General features: G+C 41.4%; 1 protein-coding gene and 1 long non-coding RNA gene across 3 annotated transcripts in view; one reads left to right on the forward strand and one right to left on the reverse strand.

The window, feature by feature from the left end:
• CNNM4 (cyclin and CBS domain divalent metal cation transport mediator 4) overlaps positions 1–7042 on the reverse strand; it is a 53075-nt gene extending 46033 nt beyond the window's left edge. The window contains exon 1 of one of the 2 annotated variants that reach the window (XM_060251837.1): positions 5572–7042. In XM_060251837.1, the coding sequence (XP_060107820.1) occupies positions 5572–6982 (1411 nt within the window). In that variant the 5' untranslated portion in view covers positions 6983–7042. The remainder of the gene's footprint in view (positions 1–5571) is intronic. The other variant, XM_060251838.1, reaches the window with a different exon arrangement.
• Positions 7043–7182: 140 nt separating this feature from the next.
• Positions 7183–15434, forward strand: LOC132580473 (uncharacterized). Its single transcript, XR_009556051.1, has 3 exons — positions 7183–7406; positions 8356–8481; positions 15252–15434. It is a non-coding gene; the product is annotated as an uncharacterized LOC132580473 (long non-coding RNA).
• Positions 15435–20210: the final 4776 nt, after the last annotated feature.

Raw genomic sequence — 20210 nt, forward strand, 5'->3', positions numbered from 1 at the left:
CATTCCTATCAATGGCAGATACTGGAAAGAGCACTTATTATGGCTCTTCCCTTGTGAAGTAAATGCCCTCTGCACATGGTTTAGTAGTACTTCTCTTGACTTATTTTCTTTACATGCTTCAAGGCTGCCTGATCTACTGAAAATTCCATTGTCACCACAACCCAGCCAATCAGTTCCGCAGGCTTCACTGCCAGGAAACACATGATCAGGGCTTTTTTAAAAAAGCTCAGCATGAACTCATTTGCATATTAGGCCACACCCCCTGATGGCACCATTGTTTCGCACAGAGCTTTTTTAAAGAAACCCCAGCATGAACTCATTTGCATATTAAGCCATGCCCCTTAACACCAAGCCAGCCGGAACTCCATTCCTGTGTGTTCCTGCTAAAAAAAAAAAAGTCCTGAACATGATACAGCAATTTATTGCTATATGTAATAGTAAAGGGCTGGCCCCAGTACAGAGAGCCAAACCCACACAATGGGGTCAACCATGATGGTACTGTAGGGTCTTGTAAGACAGGAGAACTCCTTAGGCTTGCCAAAACGAAAAAGAAAGAAAAACACATTTAAAAAACCCTCTCTGACTTTTGAAATCTATGAGCCCTTCAAATCTATGAGCAGGTGTTGCAAAAAGTAAACCAGTTGTGTTCAGGGAGCATCTGAGGTTGCATCCCCAAATGTGGCATGAAAATTGGCAGTGCCCAGGTGGCCCATATTAAGAGGTCACAAGCTGGTGGGGGGAAACGGAGGCTGAAGCTAGTATGAAGGCAAGGAGGGGGGAAATGGGATTGCCCTTCTCTCCCATGTCTTTGAAAGACCCTCCCTACCTTTTGGCAGGGCAAGAGACTGAGGACAGCTTGCTAGCTAGCAGGAGCTAATCTCTAGTTGATGCTTCTTTCCTCCTACTCTACAGGTATTGGGTGCCTGGGGGGCTACCAAAGGCACGTGCCCTTGGGCCAACAGCCAAAGGACTCTTGCCCTTTGGTTCTGATCCTCTGGGTCACAGCCCTCAGTTGGCAGAAAGATCAGTCAGGAGAGACAGGAAGACTTGCTCTGTACTCAGAAACCTCCCTTCCCCCTTGTGGATTTCAATAGTATTTTCTCTTTTATTATCCTAAGCCACTCTGGAGCCTTACTGGGGAGAAAAAAGAGATCCAAATAAATGAATAAATCAATAGCATGTACTCCTAATATGAAAACTCATGATAATATTAGGATACTCTGGCATTGATGCCAGTCCAGGATAATATGACATCACACACAGGATAACCTACCGCCTCATAATGGGGCCTTTGACTGTTTGCCACCCTACATTTGTCTATGGAACTGAATTACTTCCTCCTTGCCTCAGGGAAGCCAGCACACACAATTTCACACAGATTCCCTCACCCTCACTGCCCATCCCAGGACAGCCTAGAATTACAGCAGGGACGCATTTCTACATTAGTATAACCTGCACTATGGGTGACCCAATGGGTGGTCCACAAGCCATACCACAACCTCTTCCCTTCAAGGCCATTTTAGTTCACTCCCAGAGGCTCCATTACATTTCAAGCAAGACAGCAGCAGGAACTGTGCTCCTAGTATCACTCACAAGGAAAATAATTTTGTTTGTTGTAGGAGATGCAGCATTTCTCTCTTTGGGTTTAGCTATGCTGACCCTACTTGCCGGGCTCCTACTCCCCACTCTCATAGCCCTCCTCCCACTCCAAAGTTCTTCACAAGCTTGCCTCATCTTTCTACCTTGATTTTATCCAATATCTCTACTCTTCCTCAGCCAGTTACTTGTCTCTTTTTGCCTCCAAATCCCCACCTCAAAATTATTTTTTCTACAAACAGGAGCATGGTGTAGTGGAGCCGAGAAACTCAGGTTCGAATCCTCTGCCACAGAAACTTACCGGGTGACCTTGGGTCAGTCACATCCTCTCAGGGTAACCTACTGAGAGTTGTTGTGAGGATAAAATGGAGGAAAGGAGAACAATGTAAGCCACTTTGGACCCCCATCAGGAAGAAAGGCGGGATTTAAATAAATAAAGCCTTTGGCTCAAACCAAAAGCTCTCTTCCCCTGAAACTGCAGTTATACATTTGCCCTACCATTCCCTCCCTGTAGCGTACCCCTCAACACACACACCATTGGTCAACATTTTAGACTCTAAGCTCCTCAGGGCAGGGTACCCTTTCTCCCCCCCCCTCCCTTTTTGTATTACTGTGCAAAGTGCTGGGTGGACTGACAGCACTCTAGAGTAATAAAGGACAGCAATTTCATTATAGAGCTTGGCCATCTGTGACTAAAACAGTCTGTGTAGCAGAATGCACTTCTGGTCCCTGAGGATACAGCAGCCTCTGAGGATGCAGTAATGCCCACCCATGACTAATGCTTGTTCTACATGTTTAGCAGGAGGGTATCTTTTTAAACTGTCTTGTGCACTTTTATCCTACCCTTTGCCCAAGTAGCTCAGGGGGCACTGATAGTTCTTCTCCTCCAATTTCATAATTACCCTGCAAGGCAAGTAAGGCTGAGAGAGACTGACTAGTCTGTCATCCAGAGAGCATCACTACAGCATGGGGTTTGAGGTTGTGTCTCCCAGATCCTAGTCCAACACTCTACTCACTGCCCTACATAACTCAGAAGGAGGTGGTGGGCATGAAGCAGGAGAACATCAAGGTGGCAGAGTGGTCAGCATTATTTCAGACCTCAGGTGGAGAATCACCCCATGTTAAAAATCCTCTGTCAAGAAAAAGCAGAGGACAGAACCTTAATTCTGTGGGGCTAGTTCTTCTACTTCCTTAGAGGCTTTTTGATGCAAAGAAACAGAAAATGGGAATTCAGTCCCTGAAGGCTAATGTGGTGCAGTCCATTTTTCCTTTCTTGTTTGTTTTGTTTTAGTCATGTGTGACCCAAATACAAAGGAAGTGGTAGATTTCAGATTTACCATTATAGGTGATAGGAGCCTTTTGTGAATGTACCCTCTTCTTTTCAAATATATGCTAGTCCAAATGGTAGCTAGTTTGGCTACATCTTTACATCCTTCAGCTGCTACTCTGTTTTTGTTTTTAAACTCAGAGGGAGTTTTGTGACTGAGGGAACATTCAAACAGCATCACCTCTCTACAGTCTGACAAGGTATAGTCTATTCTACCACTGAGATTCTACCAACCCATTTTGCTACATGGCAGACATAGAGGGTCACATCAGGCCTGTAAGTGAAATGTTCTCATGAACCAATCATTGGATTAGATGAGCACATTCCCAGAAAAACATGGTCAGTAAACAGGTAAGCTCTCCCAGCAGCTGAACATCCTGAACAGAAAGTTTAAGGCAGCATCCCCAAACTTCTGATAGTGGCACTTTTTTTCCTGAATTAAAATTAATGGCATGATTCATCTGCATACTCAACATGCTTTGCTTCCAGAGTAAGAATTAATACTCTTAGAAGAGATCCTTTTCAGAGTTTCAGTATGTATCACTGACCAGGGCTTTCCTTCTCTCTTGAAATAAAAATCTAAAACGGGGACTCATGCAGAGTCACCAATACCTCATCTGCAGACAGATAATTTTACTTTATGTCTCCAATGGGAGTGATTGAATGATCTAGTCATACCTGATGCAGATGTAAGGCAGAATGATCTGCCCTCACCAGAAGGAGGCAAAGCTACAGCAATGAAGCACACAGGGTCACAGAAGGCAGACTCCTCTTTGAATGGGCACTTGAGCTCCCAGATGGTTTTCATTGCTCTAGTGATATTTATTACTCATGGGAATTGCAAAGATTAACTCTTCCTGCACTCAGAAGAAAGAATTTAAATGCCTTGGCTAAGGAGCTATTGTCAAATTAGAACTGTTACAACGGCAACAGATTAAAAACTTTCTATAATTTAATTGCAGAAAAGCAGCTCAGAAGTCCTGAAACCCTGACTAAGCTTGTTTTTACCCACATAGTTGATGCAGAAAGGGATCAGCACTACCTTCCAGAGGGAAATAAGAAAGGGGAGGGGGACATCACCACAATACAGGCTCTGCAGTTTCACTTTTATTCCTAAATCAGCACTAGCTTTTCAGCAAGCATTCTATGCCAGTAAAAGGAAAATTCAGGTAGCTGTGTTGGTCTGAAGCAGAAGAACATTTGAGTCCAGTGGCACCTTTAAGATGGACTAAGTTTTATTCAAGTTTTCGTATAAGGGAAAAACATGCTTGCAATGCGTTTCTTTTCCCACTGTTGGAAGCAACCATCCCCCAAGTGCCTGATCCAGTGGGAAACTCTCTTGACAGATCCCTGTTAAAAGGTACAGGATCTAAGCAAAAGCATCCTGGTCATTTCAAGATAACTTCTTACTGGATTGTGCTGCCTATCCCTCACATTTCAACCTTGACACTTTGCAGCTTTAAACAAAAGCATTTGTACTTATTTCCTGGAGGAGACTCTGTTCTGAATCAGAACACCCCACCCACTCCTACCAAGGGAAAGACAGCATCCCAGTGTAGCAGACAGAAACTGTAAAAGACAGACAGTACCAGGGCAGCTTTAAAGCATATTTGGCACTTCAAAGTGTTTCCTTCATCATCCTTTGATGTCTTTTTGGGATGCCTCCAGAATTTGTTGGAAATCTCTCTACAGTAGAGAAATTTGGGCATCAATAGCTTGACTGAAGCAGAGTAAAGCTGTGTAGGGGAGAATCATAGAAGCCAGCTATGCTCATGTATGACCACTGTGCAAGACTGCTCAAGGCTGCCCATATGCCAACGCTGTAGCTCCCCTCCTTAAAAACTCCCGAAGTGACGTGCTTTCCAAGTGCCTCTCCTTTGCAAAGCAGCCCCTGAGGCTTCATTGCCCTGGGTTCCATTCTGAGTTATTACAGTCTAATGCTGGAGCTATATTTTCCTGGCCCTTCACCCAGCTAATCTGGGCCAAGACCGGAAGGATCTCATCCTGGAAGGATTTCATTTCACACTTTCATCCTACTGATCCTTGTTAGTTTGTTTTCCTAAAAGGAAACGATTGTACATCAAACAGTCCTGAAAAATCTCATTGGAAAATCCTGGGATTTATTTTTTTTTATTTTTGACACTTGGATTTCTATCAGCATGAAGTGCCGGGCTGTATGAATCAGTGTTATGACTCCCATTCAGAGCAGGATGACATAAATATCAACTTGGATGACCCAATCAAAAGGTCTGTGCGAGTCAGACACCTTGTCCATTTTTCTTTAAATAACGCCACAACCCTGAGCACCCTTGCTAAGTAAAGACCAACTGAACTCAAAGGGACTTACTTCTAAGCAAATCTACACAGGACTGGGCTGCATAACTGACTCTAAGAAACAAACAAGCATGCTTATGCTGATGGTGATTTCACACGTTACATTGTGCTGTGTAAATGAGACAAATGCATTTGTAAACATGCACATTATATAAGCACACACATCAGAGAGCTAAAACTGGCTGCAACTCTGCTGGGTATACAAGGAGTGGCAAACCCAATTTTGCTGCCAGCAGATGCGTGAAACAGTTCTAAGAATATGTCAATCTGGTCCTAACAGAAGAACATTCAGTGGGGAATTCACATCTCCTTACCCTTTTTGAATTCCTCCAGCATGGCATCCAACTTGGTATCATGGAAGACAAAATGGACCGGGTGATTGTAGAACTTTGTAATTGTTTTGAGCGTGGTACAGTCATCAGGATCTACAAAAGCCAGATCTTTCACGTAAAGTATATCCACAATGTTGGACTGCTCCTCCTCATAGACAGGGATGCGGGTATAGCCGCTCTCCATGATTTCTGACATTGTATTGAAATCCAGTATGGCATCACTGCTGATCATGAAACAGTCATGGAGTTGGGTCATGACATCCTCTACTGTCTTAGTCCTCAGCTCCAGAGCCCCCTGGATCATATTTAGCTCCTCCTTCACCAGGTCATTGTAAGGTTCGGTTATTTTCAGCATCTCCACCAACTTCTCCCGATTGTACACAGTGCCAATCTCCTGGCCAAGCACCCAGTCCAGCATCTTGCTGATAGGGTAGGAGACAGGGAAAGTCAACAGCATGAAGAATTTGGTGAGAATGATGGTGTTGGCGCCCACCGCTAAGCCATGACGGGAGCACATGGCCTGTGGGACAATCTCCCCAAAGATGACAATGCCGGAGGTGGAAGCAATGACAGCCCCCAGCCCGGAGCCAATGAGGTCATCCAGCAGGATGGTGAGAGTGGTGTTGACCAAAACATTCCCCAAAAGGAGGGAACAGAGCAAGTAGTTGCCCTTCCGGCGGATGGGCTCGATTTTGCGGGCATAGCGCTTCTCCGTCTCTGTGCCACAGTTCTGCACGATGCGCAGTTCCATGGGGTCTAGAGCCATGAGGCCTAGGTTGAGGCCACTGAACATGCCCGAAAGTGCCAGGAGGAGGCATATGAGGGTAATCTGAAACCAGAGAGGCAGCAATCGTGGTGCCTCCTCAAGCACTTGGATGAGAGCATCATTGCCCTCTAGCCGCACCCGGGACTGCCCAGGAGCACTCTGGGTGCACAGCACATAGAGCTTGGAGTGCTCACCCTTCCGCAGTTTCTGGACCCTCACAGTGACCACGGCAGAGGTGTTCCGGATTTCGTGCACACGAGGTTCCACCTCCAGGTCCTGGGTCTTCTCAGGACAGGTCGCATTGGCCCAGCTGAAGCTGGCGTTGGACTGGACTACCTCGGAGAAGGAGACTAACTCGTAGATGCGAGCGTGCATACCCATCCCATAGAGGCGAAGGTAGATCTCGCTGCCTTCCAGCACCTGGATAATGCCATACCCATGGATGTCAGGGATGGACTGGCTGGAGTTCTCCAGCCTCATGCCCAGCACCAAGGGGCCGCTGCAGCCTGGAGTTTCTCTCACCGCGGCGGCTTGCAAGAAGAGGCTCGCTAGAAGCACCAGCGGGAGCAGTGGGAGTCCCCCGGCCTCGCCCCCTCCGTGCAGGCGCCCTCTCCAGCTCAGCGCCATGTTAGACTCGCCTGGGCGGCCTCTCCACTCGCTAACTTTGCTCTCAGCAGCGCTCGAGCGCGGGGAGGGTGTAGGGAAGCGCACGTCACGGACTCGCCTCTTTTGCATACGGCACGCCCCCGCCCCAGCTCCCCTAAGGAGGTCCCGGGCTGGGAGTGGGCTGGCGCTGCTGTTAAGGAGGCGCCGCGCTGGTGACGTCCGCGCTTTGGCATGCGAAGCCTGCGTTGAAGGCGGCTGCGCGCCCCGGAGGGCGCAACCAGGAAAAAGACGGCTTGGAAACCGCGCTGGAGGATAGACAGGCGGGGAGCCCCGCCCCCTGGCACCTCTGCTGCGCCCTGCGCCTGGCTCGCTCGCGGGCATTGGGGGTGCTGCTGCCTTCCCTGCACGGGAAGGAGTGGAGAACTTAGTTTATTTTTGCTGTTCGGTTTGTGATCGCTTATGATCTTTTTTTTTGGGGGGGGGGGTAGTGGATTTTATTATTTTTAAGCATTGAGCGTTTGGAGAAGCGCAAAGTAGATAAGATAGATGGAGAAATAAAGTGGTGGGACGGGGGCCCGGGGCAGCGTTCCCCACCTCTGCATGGGGGTGAGTTGCGCCTATTAAAACGTGAAGACTTGCGGGGCAGGCCTCCGTAAACTTACTAGGGAGCTAATTGCCATGCAAAGAATTGGATTGCAGCGCTGCAGGAGTTGGGTTCTCTTTTCCATGTTTTTCTTTATTATTATTATTGCAAGAGTTGTGTGAGCTCTGCCTGTTAGAGCGATGAGAAGAAATTAGATAGCTGGGTAGGTTGTTTTTTGTTTGTTTTCATGAGAGCATCCGATATAGCGACAGAGAGGGCAGGCTTCGTTTCCCCTGGTGGTGGTTTGCTCGGCAGGTAGCTGACAAGTGTGCGTGCCAAGTTTAAAATAGTGACATATGCCGTGCCAGTGCTATGGTTGCCAACCTCTAGGTGGGACTTGGAGATTTCCAGCTGATCTCCAGACAACAGAGATCTGTTCCCTGCAGAAAATGGCTGCTTTGGAGAATGGACTCTGTGGCATTATAGCCTTCTGAGGTCCCTTTCCAGGATCCATCCCTGAATCTCCAAACATTTCCCAGCCTGGAGCTGGCAACCTGCAGGTGCTGAGAGAAGCCTATGGTGCTATTGCTTTTCCTAAGCGCCCCCCCCCCCCTTGCTGGCCTTTCCCTATAGTCTTCTGCAGGCACAAACCTCTGAGAGGTCTTTAACCTTGGCCTGGAGCGCTTTCTGCCCCCCCTCCTCCATCAATTTAGCTTTAATTATTCAGTAGTTCTAAGCTTGTCATTTTCTTTTCAAGTAAACACAGTAATGGCAGGAAGGAGCAGAAAAACAACAAGTTCTGCTTTTCCAGCCTTCCATCTCCATGAAGTGCTTGGTCAGCAGCAACCAGTGTAGAAACTACAGCAATTAGTGTCAGCTTGGACAAGAAAACTCCCCAAAGGAGCCTTTTGCAACTGAGAACAGAGCATGATCAAAGGTGGTTTTCCATACTGTTAATAAAAGTACTGATTGTGGGAGTTTTAACTTTTAGCTGATTTTTTTTTTAAGTTGTTATTGACTATGAGTCTTTGGCTGTATATTTAACGAAGTAAATCATGACTAGGGACCTGTAATCAAAGCTGTGACAGGTTCTGTTTGAATCGCTATGTGAAACTTGGCTCTCCTCACCACTGTAGATATTGCTTTGCCAACAGCACATTGATACTGAGTATGGTGAGGTTTTTCCAAAAGCCCACATTCTGTTGCCTGGGACCTTTTCCTATAGCCATGCCTTCTGGCTCTCAAAGCCCTGGCTCCCCCAGACTATCTGCATAGGGTTGCTGCCTTCCAGGTGGCACCTGGACATCTCTTTCTGTTACAGTTGACCTCTAGATGTCCAAAATCAGTTTCCCTGGAGAAAATGGCTGCTTTGGCAAGCAGGTTCTATGGCATTGTATACTGTGGAGTTTGTTCCCTTCCCTAACCTCCAGGCTCCACCCACCAAATCTCCAGTTATTTCCCAACCCAGAGCTGGCAACCCTACATCTGCACACCGCTCTTCTGCTCCCAAGGCTTTCTATGAGGTTTTCACTATACGCAGCCTAATTTTCTAGGGTTTTATTTTATTCAAGCCACTTGTATGCTGCCTTTCTATCCTGTTAAGGTCTATAAGGCAGCAAACAGAAAAGAGCATTAAAAATGTTTAGGCAATTACAAATACAGTTAAAATTAGAAAAAGCATTCAATTTAAACAAATGAACAAACAACACTAGAAGGAGGGCCAGTTTTGTTCACAGCATCAGCACCATTTTCAGCACCCCTTCAAGAATGAGAATGTTTGCTTGCAGCCATCCTGAAGTATCACTCAGCTATATTTGTAGCTTGTAGACTTATGTGGCTTGCAACCAGGTGCTTGCTCCATTATATCTTATTACATGTATTGCATTCTGTTATACCTTGTTCTGTGCTCCGTCTTTCCCTTTGTGCAGGGCAACTTTCTAAGAATATGTTTCCTTTGTGGAAAAGGAGCACTAGAGCTTTATGTTTATAACGGTTTGTTTATTGATGATAACATTTTTCTTCGCATGGAAATAAAGTTCACCTGCTTAACAACTGTGTGCCAGGCTCCTGTTAGAAGTATAAGAACTGGATCCATGAATAGGTAGTAACTCAACGCAAACCAGATTAGCTTTCTTCTGGTTTTTGATCCCATTTTCTAGCAGTTTAACTCTCCTGGCTTCCAGGATACTGAGAATTATAGTCTAATGAAAATCCTGAGAATTCTCTTTGCAAAATCAGCCTCTGCCCCCATTTGAAACAAAATTTTCCATTGCCAGACTTCCCTGGAAAAAAGAAATGATTGTAAGACCAGTCAGTAATATAGATGCCTCATAGCAGACCTGTGATTTGATATTTACAGCCTTGATTTCCAAAATGGACTTTAATTGCTTTTCCTTGGATTTTGCAATATGCATTACAACAAAGGTCTTTTGGAAAGCATTGCTTGTTTGGCCTGTATTATAGCAACAAAGAAAACCAGCACAGTCCATCTGGCACCTTGCCTGGGGAGTGATGTTAAGAAGTCTATAAATATCTTGCATTTATATAGTGCCTTTTATCCACCGTCCAAGATTTCAAAAAGCATTGGAGATTGTTACATAGAATGCACTCAGAAGGACTTAACTGTCCCATGCCTGAAATAGTGCCAGCGTTGGTAGAACATCTTGATTCGTTCAGAAGAATACAGGAAAACTATTTAAAAAGTAATTGAGCGGCATGGTAGACAGTTCCCATGAGGCTATTTCAGCTGCTAAAGAACAAATGGAAATTTGTGCCATGGCCTTATAGCTAGAGCACCCTCTCACCCCAGACAATTGGGGTAACGGCAAAGCTCGAAGAAACTCTGTGCTGAAAAAAGCAAAATAAAAATTAAAAATGCTCAAACATAATACACATTTTGCTTTTTGGTCTTGCAACTTGTGTAATGATACCTATTTATGGAACTGTTAGAGTAAAACATGCTTTCAGATCTGAACCTACTACTGACTCTGAGAATGAGTCCTGAATCTTGAGTTTCAGGACCAAATCCCAAAACCTGACAAAGCCCATTCTGAATTTTGCAGATTCCATACTACTGAATTTCCTTGCCTCTCTCTGCAATCCCAGAAGGCCATTCAAATGTGCTTCAGATTGCCTTTGCATTTGCCAGAATGCAAACCATACTAGAAAAAGCCTCAGATTCAATATTGCACATTTCCTTCCTATCTCCCTGACAGAATTTGGTTTTGTCAATCTCTGAGGTTAAGAAAGATGCCTGAAAAATTCACATTTGCTTTTCTGTCAGCCAGAGTTCACTGTTCTCTTCTTTGTGCTAACCCAAATTTTTGGGGTTTGGGCTGCATAACTACTGCTATGGATGTCTGGAGCTGTCTTCTGGATCCTATGGCAGCAATATGGTTCCCTTTGGCAGCCCATCCTGTCCTGCCCCCCAGGCCAGAATGGTCAAATATTGCAGATTTTGCTTCCAGGGTCAGATGGCTGTCATTCACAAACTGCAATAAGACACCTATATGGCAATGCTAACACCAATGACAGGAGCTGTTAAAAGGTCCAGTTTGAGACTTACAGAATGTGGCACCTGGGAATATCTATTCAGCAGCACCAAGGGAGAGCTAACACTGTTCTGTCATGGTAAAGCAGAAGGAATTATGTCATTATGCCCTGTTGTTGGCATCAAGGCTTATTTTTTCTGGAAAAACAGGTGCCAGAACTCTCAAGAGGGAAATGAAGGAGAAACACACGGGTGCCCTTATGAACTTTAAAATACTTAGTGAGAATTTTGTTGTCACAAGTTGCAGAACTCCATCCCACTGCATTCCCCCAGAAAAAAAGCCCTGGTTGGCATTGTCAATATTTCCTGTTAGATTTCCACTACCCAATTCTAATTAGAAGATGTAGCATCCACTGAGTCATTCAAGAGCTGGATATTTGATTATCCTGACTTTTACAAGAGGCAATGTATCAGAGATAAGTGTTGTGATTTGTTTGTTCAATGACTTTCTGTCCAGTATTGATAAAAGTTCAGTGCCTCAGATTTCAGTCTAAAGACAAGCATTCCCACGCATAGGGGCTAAACCAGGGGTGTCAAAAATTCATCCTGGGGGCCGAAGCAGGCCCCCAGAGGGCTCCTATCAGACCCCCAAATAATTCACTGTCATCTGCTTCCTTTTCCCTCTTTCTTGCTTCCTTCTGCAGCTTGCCTTGCCAGGTTTGCTCAACAGCACAGCACAGCAGCTACAGAGCAAAGCCTCTTTCTCCGTTGGCTGAGGCTCCTCCCTTGGGAAGGAAGGAGGGGGGAGGCTCTCTCAATTGCACAGCTTTATTTTAAGGTTTTTAAATATATATATATATATATATTTAATTGTGTTTGTCTGTGTCCTTTATAAAGTTTATATCTCTGTTACCTAATCTTAATTGGCACACATATGGCCCGGCAACATGGTCCGGCCCAACAAGGTCTCATGTCAGATCTGGCCCTCATAACAAGGGGTTCGACACCCCTGGGCTAAACTCTTATCCATCTCATCCAGCATGTACAGTGCAATCCTAAACAGAGCTGTACCTTTTAAGCACATTGACTTCAATGGATTTAGAAATTATAACTCCACTTAGATACATAGACTATTGCTATTACTCTTAGTGCACAGTGCTACAGGTGAATGGTGGTATCCATTATCCTTTCAGAAGAAACCAGTTATAAAGTAGGGCTCTTCTGAATATGCTAAGGCTTCTGTCTGAGCTGTTTTCAGTGTTACATGGTTTCCTGTTGCTTGGGAACTCAGTTTGTATTGCCTTTTAATTAATTTTAATAATATTGTAAAGGATGGACTTTGCCAGTAAATATTTCCATTAAATCCCTTGAAGGTAAAAATGCCAAGGAAGCTCCTCTGGAAAAGTAGAACTCTGGAAATTTGTGTGTGCGTGTATGTCTTGACTGGCCTCTGCTTTTGCCTGATTCTCCCAAACATGCATCTAAATATTTAACTTGTTTAACTGACTTAACCTTTTCTCTGTTAAACCTGATCATGTGATAAGCAATGCTATCTGCCTTCCATACATTTCACATTTGAACTCAGATGTCCTGCTTCAAATGAACTTTGCTCATGTAAAAACCTCTTCCTGTCTTCCCATACTCTGTCATAATGTTTGTTTGTTTTCTTTACTTATGGAGAATTCTTAAACCTAGGAATCATTAGCTATCTTAACAAAAATTCCTATAGGAGTCCCTAAAGATGGAGAAAGCCATGCTAATCATGAAAAATGAATTTATCAAGGGGTGAATTAATCGGGGCAAATTCTCTAAACAGTTTCTACAAAAATTACTGGGGCTGCTTTCGATAGCTTTCTGAGTTAAAGTTTATATGGAACGTCAGGAATTATATCTCTCCTTACATGTAGAAAGTGGAAGAATATAATGACTGATTGTTCACAGCTCTTGTAGCTCATGGCTTGCTTGCCTGATTTGTTTATCAGAAATTGAGCTGCATCTTGAGCATTGTCAAGCTGCATTGTCAACATTTTAGGTTTTTTTAAAATTGGTTAACTAATCAACATGCCTTATTTTACTTCTGTTGCACAGAATTTGACACCCATTCTTAATGTATAAAGGCTGTTTTATACCCTTATCTATTGTACACTCTGCTGTACATCTTCAGTAGCTCTTCACCTCATTCTCTTTCCCATGTATCTTTTGCTACCTGTGTGTATTTCACATTCTAAATCTCAGCCATACCTGACATAAAAGTTAACAATGCTTAAACATCACTTACACCCTCTAGGTTTCATATTATCATGCTGTTTCTCAATTTAGTTGCAGGTTTGCTTTAATGCATCCTTTTCCTTAAACCTGCTGCCATGTTTCTCTTTTTCTGTGCCCCATTCTCCAATTTGGTGCTTTTGTCTTGCCCAAATCAGGCTTCCATAGGAGTTTCCTGTAAGTACAGAAGGCACAACCTTAGAGGGATTATATCTCTGTTGACTGTATTTGGTCAACAGAAAAAGAAAGTAGTTTTAAATCTCAGATTAACTGAATTTATTTGCTAACACTCTTACAGTCCCATACTTTCGCTCTCCACTAATTGTTACCCTCTGCTATGTGCTTTTATACGGCACTTGCATATGATTCTTGGTCTCTCAAGCTACAGATAGAACAGACAGGTTTCTTACTGCTGACTCCTTATGTTAAAATTTAACACCAGGAACTCAGCCTTACTTACCAGTTTTTCTTGAAGGTTCTGATCTGTTTTGCTGACAAAAAGTGTTAGGATTCAGACCTCATAGCTACACAAGAATATCAAGATATCACTCCTTTAGTGCCCTTCTGGGGTAGAAATTAATCTTGAATATATCAGAGGTTCTCTAGATTTTTCCCCCTCTGTGTCCTGGGAACCCCTGGAAGTCCTTTGAAGCTTCTGAGTATTTCTCCAACAAAAATATTAATAGAATAGAAGGCCCTTATTTGAAAGACTTGGAAATAAGTTACCTGAGCCTGAGAGTTTCAGACCCCAAGTTGTACTACATGGAAAACTGCTTTCAAAACAGAAGTGATTCTCAAACCAGTTTGTATTTTGACATGGGATTGTGTGTCAGTTTTACCATTGGGCTAACCAGTGCAAGTCCTTAAACAGTTTGTTGGATCCAAGTCAGAACTGCTGACTGGACCTAACTGAACAATGTTGCACATCATTAATGGAGCATTAAAAATAATTTCTTTGCTTTTTTGTAAACCCCAAAGTTACTTCTGTTTAATTGGACCACTTGACCACAATGGAACCTAAATGAAATTTAGTAATATAATTTTTGAAGTAAAGATAATTCACCTTTGGAAACTGTCTGCAAAGAGAATGAAGGCTGACACTGGAACACCATATAAAGTTTCAGTTTTTAACAAGATGGAAACATAGTTTACTCTCTTAGAATATTGTTACATATAAAGTCTCAGTTTTAAACAAAACTGACACAGTTTATTCTCTTAAAATATTGGCACATGTTCTCCACTTCTCTGAGCACTGTGATATTCCAAGGGAAGCACTTGTCTGGGTTGGTTTCCTTTGGAGGACAGAGCTCCAGAGGCTTGTAGATTTTTTTTCTAGTATTTGCTTTAATTACAAATATACAAGCAGAGCACAGTGGAAACAAACAGGCACTCCTGTAGGGCAGTACATCCACTACTCATATCAGATCAGAGAGAGCTATCCAACTCCCACAATATGCTGCAACCAACTCAAAGCAGTGTCTGTCTGGTTCTCTGCCTGACTCTTCCAACATCCAAGTCCTATTTCTTTACAAAGAAGTACACACTTTCCCTCTCCTTTCAGATGGAGATGGGTTTTTTTTTTTTATCTTTTCAACCGCTAATAGGCGCTTAGACAGACCCATTTCCTCACAATTATGACCTACTGAGGTCATATCTATGGCCATTAAGAAACATTATGTAATATACAAAATGGAGTGACAGTATACACAACAATAACAATGTTACAAACACCTGACACTAGGCTTAATTTCCGTAAGAAATAAATTATTCAGTTCCACGCTGTATGTGAGTTCTGCCCTCTTGGTCCCAGACGGAGACCCTGGGTTCTTTATTACTCCGTTTCAATATTATTTCTTCAGTGGTACAAGCTATGAACAGAACAATAAATGAAAACTATTATACAATTTATGTTTAATTATGCATTAATTTTTACTTTTATATGTATTTTGTAGGCTGACCTTCAATCAACTTATATCAGATGTGATGCAATCTTTTTTTTCCCCCAATTTTAAATAAATTTATTAATATTCAGTCAAAATTGTCAATCTATATAATGAAATAAAAAAAATTAATTGCAAATATTCATTAATTATGCAATATATTTTAAATTAATAAAATAAAATTACCTTTTAGTATTTATATTTTCTATTCTTTATATAACATAATTCATGTACTAAAATGAAGAAATAATAGAATAAATCATACAGCATATATTTCAAAGTGTTTCACATAGCGCTATTATACATTTTATTTAATTCATGCTTACCAAATTACTCTATATGTGGATTCAAACCTCATGTATAGTCAAATGCGTCTTATACTTCCAAAGTTTATTTCTATTTCACATTTAACAAAGATAAGATATGTATCCAAAATGTATCCAACCATCATACATAATTCTCATACATATACCTCCAGTACATAAACTTCCTATTAAACGAGAAATCGTACAGACAAAAATATCCTGATATCTACACGTATGTATGTAACCTGGCTAAATCTTATCCTTATCCTTATTTTTCTAAAATGAGGTGAATGTAGACTCAAACTATAGTCCTTATTATTAGACAAATTAACTTTTAATTATCTTATACCATTATATTACTAGATATATAACTTTCATCTTTACTTTTCTGTAACCAGTTATAAAACTTTCTCCATTTTTCTACTGCATCCTCTTTGGACAATCCTTTTAACATCTTAGATAGAATATCCATCTCCGCTGCTTGAAAAATTTTATCTATCACTTCCCCTAATTTTGGGCACTCTTTCTGCCTCCAATAAGTAGCATATACGATTCTCGCCGCCGTTAGAACATAAGTTGTCAGGTATTCGTCCTCTTGTGGAATTTCCTTCCTCACCATGGAGAGTAACATAATCTCCGGTTTAAGCTGCCAATTTATATCAAGCATTAACTTCACCATCTCATGAATTTGCACCCAAAATCTTTTTGCCCATTTACACGTCCACCACATATGAAAAAATGAACCTGTTTTGATCCCACACTTCCAGCACTTTGGGGAGGAGTCTGAATTAATTTTATTTAATTGTATTGGAGTAATATGCCATCTATGATATAATTTAAAAAAATTTTCTCTGAAATTGATCGGCTTAACAATACTGTAATTCTTTTTCCAGAATGATGACCATGTTTCTAAATCTACATTCTTTGAGAAGTTTTTTGACCATTTCAGCATTACTTCCTTAACTACCTCGTCTTCCAAATTCATCTGCAACATGTAATTGTAGGTTTTTTTTATTGTTTTCTCAACGTTGTGTACTAAGATTTTATCAAAGTCAAAGTTAGCTCTGCTAAATCCAGTTAGTCTATCCTTGTTAAATTTAGCCACTGTCATAGTCATAATCCACCAATCTATTTTTAGACCTTTCCCCTCCAGTATCTCTTTTCCCTGAATCTTATCTTTTTCGTCTAAAAGATCTTGGTATCTGACTACGTTAGAGTAATCCCATAGTTGTGGCTGAATTGAAGCTTCAATAGGTGACAACCATCTTGGTACTCTATTATATATCTTCTTTTTAAGTTTTATCCAAACATTATTAATTCCTTTACGAATCAGATGATTGGTGAAATATTTTTGCGGTTTTTCAGCATACCATAGATTAAAATGCCAACCCTTCTGAAGGTCGAACCCTTCTAACGTTAATATTCTCTTGGATTCCAGTCTAATCCAGTCTCGTAACCAGCTCACTCCACATGCCAGGTGATAATTTCCCCAGTCAGGTAAACCTAACCCTCCGTTTTCCTTAACATCTGTTAGTATTTTCCATTTTATTCTCGGTTTTTTGTCTAGCCAAATATAAGCTCTAACCATTTGTTCTAGTTTTACAATGAAAGCTTTCTTAGAAGCAAAATTAACCATCTGAAATAAGAATAGGACCTTAGGTAAAACATACATCTTAACCACCGCTACTCTACCCATAAATGAAAGTTGCAGACTACGCCATTTCTTTAACTTAATTTCTAATTCTTTTAAGAGCGGTTCATAATTAAGCTCATATATCTTACTACATCTGTTGCTCAAAATTATTCCTAAGTATCTTACTTTTGTCTCCCTTTGAAAGCCTGTTCTTTCCTCTATCAAACGATTATCCGCGATTGAGATATTTTTGGTTATTATCTTTGATTTATTGTAATTTACTTTTAGTCCTGCCACTAACCCATATTGCTTTAACTCCTCCTGTATTTCTTCAATTGACTCTAGAGGATCTTGTACAATTAATACTATATCGTCAGCGTACGCGAGCACTTTATATATTTCATCCCTTATCCGTAAACCTTTTATTTTGGGATTATTTCTTAAGGATTCCAATAGAACTTCTAGTGACAATACGAAAAGGAGTGGGGAGAGTGGACAGCCTTGTCTGGTGCCTTTCTTCAACTTGATTTCTTCGGTTAGTTGTCCATTCACGATTATTTTGGCTCTTTGATCTTTGTAAATAGCCTTGATATTCTCAATAAAATTTTCCCCAAAATCCATCATCTTTAGTTGACAAAATAAAAAATCCCAGTTTAAATTATCGAACGCCTTCTCTGCGTCTAAAAAGAATAGCGCCAGCTGTTTCTTTCCGCTAATCTCATAATATTCTAATACATTTAATATAGTTCTTAAATTATGGCTCATATGACGTTTAGGCAGAAATCCCGTTTGATCTGTATGAATTATTCTATTTAACACCTTCTTTAATCTGTTAGCCAGAATCGCTGAATAAATCTTATAATCTGTATTAAGTAACGAGATTGGTCTATAATCCCTTATCTCCTCTGATCCTTGTGTTGTTTTGGGAATAAGCACTATATTCGCTTGTCTCCATGAGTCCATTATCTCTGCTTTGGTCCAAACCTCCTCCAAGACATTTTTAAAGTGATTAATTAATATCTCTTTAAATATAATATAGTATTCCGGCGGAATTCCGTCCGGTCCCGCCGCTTTGCCTTTTTTCAGGTTATTCCACACCTCCTCAATTTCGTACATTGCTATAGGCTTATTCAATCCTTCCTTCTGTTCTTGTGTTAATTTTGTCATTAACTTGTTTGCCAAATAAGCTTCTTGTCTTGTTTCATCCAGTTTTTTTTCCTCATAGAGCTGTGTGTAAAAGTCCATAACTATTTTCTGCATTCCTGATTGAGTATGCACATGATTCCCCGTTCCATCTCTCAATGTTCTAATTATTTTACTATTTTGTTCTTTCCTAATTTTGTACGCAAGCCATCTTCCTGGTTTATTAGCGTTTTCAAAGAAATTCTGTCTGGCGAAACGTATCTTTTTTTCCATTTCATCCAAAAAATATAGATGTATCTCGTGTTGAAGAATTTTTATTTCATTTTTTACTCCTTGTATCCCTGGATTTTCCTTCATTCGCTTTTCTCTGTCTTTAATTGTCTCCATCAGCCCATTTAATTTCTTATTATCTTCCCTTTTCTTCTGTGCGTTAAATTTTATAACTAAACCACGGAAAAAGGCCTTACTAGTTTCCCAAACCGTTCTGGCTGACATATCTTCTCGTGTGTTCCAATAAAAAAAATCTCTCATTTCCTCCTCTATGTGTTTTACAAATTTCTTATTATTCAGTCAAATGCGTCTTAGAATGACCTTATGGTACCCAGTTAATATACTGTAGCTGTTTGCACAATCTCGTATCTCTTAAAGGGAAAGCGTCTTATTTTATAAGAAGCAGCTGAAATCAATTTGTTGATTTAAACCATAGGGTGTTAGTGTTTTTAGATGATGAATATAGAAGGATTCTCTTCTCAATAGTATTGTTTTTATATTATTCCTATTATATTTGTGATGTTGAATTTTTTCCAGTATCGCAAATTTAAAATCCACCACCACCATGGCACTTTTCTTTAAAGTGACTCACAAGAGCCGTCTCCGCCATGCCCCATCTAATAGTGAATTTATGTTCTATCCTGCGTGTTCTGATTGATCTAGTGGACATGCCAATGTATTTGAAACCACATACACAAATTAATAAATACATCCTTTAGTTGCGCAGGTAAATAATTCATTAAGTTCTTTATCAAAATCAGCCTCTGGCAACATAACTCTACTCATCACTCACCCCTGTGCACAAATGGAACAATGGCCACATTTTTTTCTGGCCCTTTATAGGAGAGTCTCTTCTACTATCATGTAAAATATCTGTTTTAATCAACAACTCCCTTAAATTTCTAGTTCGTCTGAAACCAATCATGAGTGGCATATCACATCCTGGAATCTTTTTAAGAATATGCCAATTCCGCATAATAATATTTTTGATCGCCTTTGCTCTGGCCGTATTTTCTGTTGCCCACGTAATTAAGAAACATTCCCATTCCTTTTATCAGAGTACTGACTTCTGCCAAGCAAGCCACAAGCCCATAACTTTCACAGTAATGAGATTCCAAGTTCACAATAAATTAGGCATTTGATCAGATGGACACCTTAGCTCAGGGGTGTTGAGCTCATTTGTTATTAGGGCTGGATCTGACATAAATGAGACTTTGTTGTGCCAAGCCATGTCAGGCCAGGCCATGTGTGTACCTATTTAAGGTTAGGTAGAAGAGATATAAACTTTATAAAGGACACAAACACAATTAAATATTTTTTTAAAAAAAATTAAAACATGCTTAAAACATTAGCACTTGTTGGTCTTAAAGGTACTTTATTTGTATCTCTCCCATGGGGTCCAGGCAACTGGACAATGGAAGCTCTGGCTCTTTCCTTCATTCCTCAGGGAGCCAGGAGGGGGAGGAGCTTCAGCCAAAAGAAGGAAGAGAGGCTTGGCCTGGTAGCTCTGCTGTGCAATTGAGAGAACCTGGCAAAGCAAACTCTCTCTCCCCCCTTCCTCCCCAAGGGAGGAGCCTCAGCCAATGGAGAAAATAGACCCTGCTCTGTAGCTCCTGTGTG

The sequence above is a fragment of the Heteronotia binoei genome, chromosome 12 (genome assembly GCF_032191835.1).
Source record: "Heteronotia binoei isolate CCM8104 ecotype False Entrance Well chromosome 12, APGP_CSIRO_Hbin_v1, whole genome shotgun sequence".
NCBI lineage: Eukaryota > Metazoa > Chordata > Lepidosauria > Squamata > Gekkonidae > Heteronotia > Heteronotia binoei.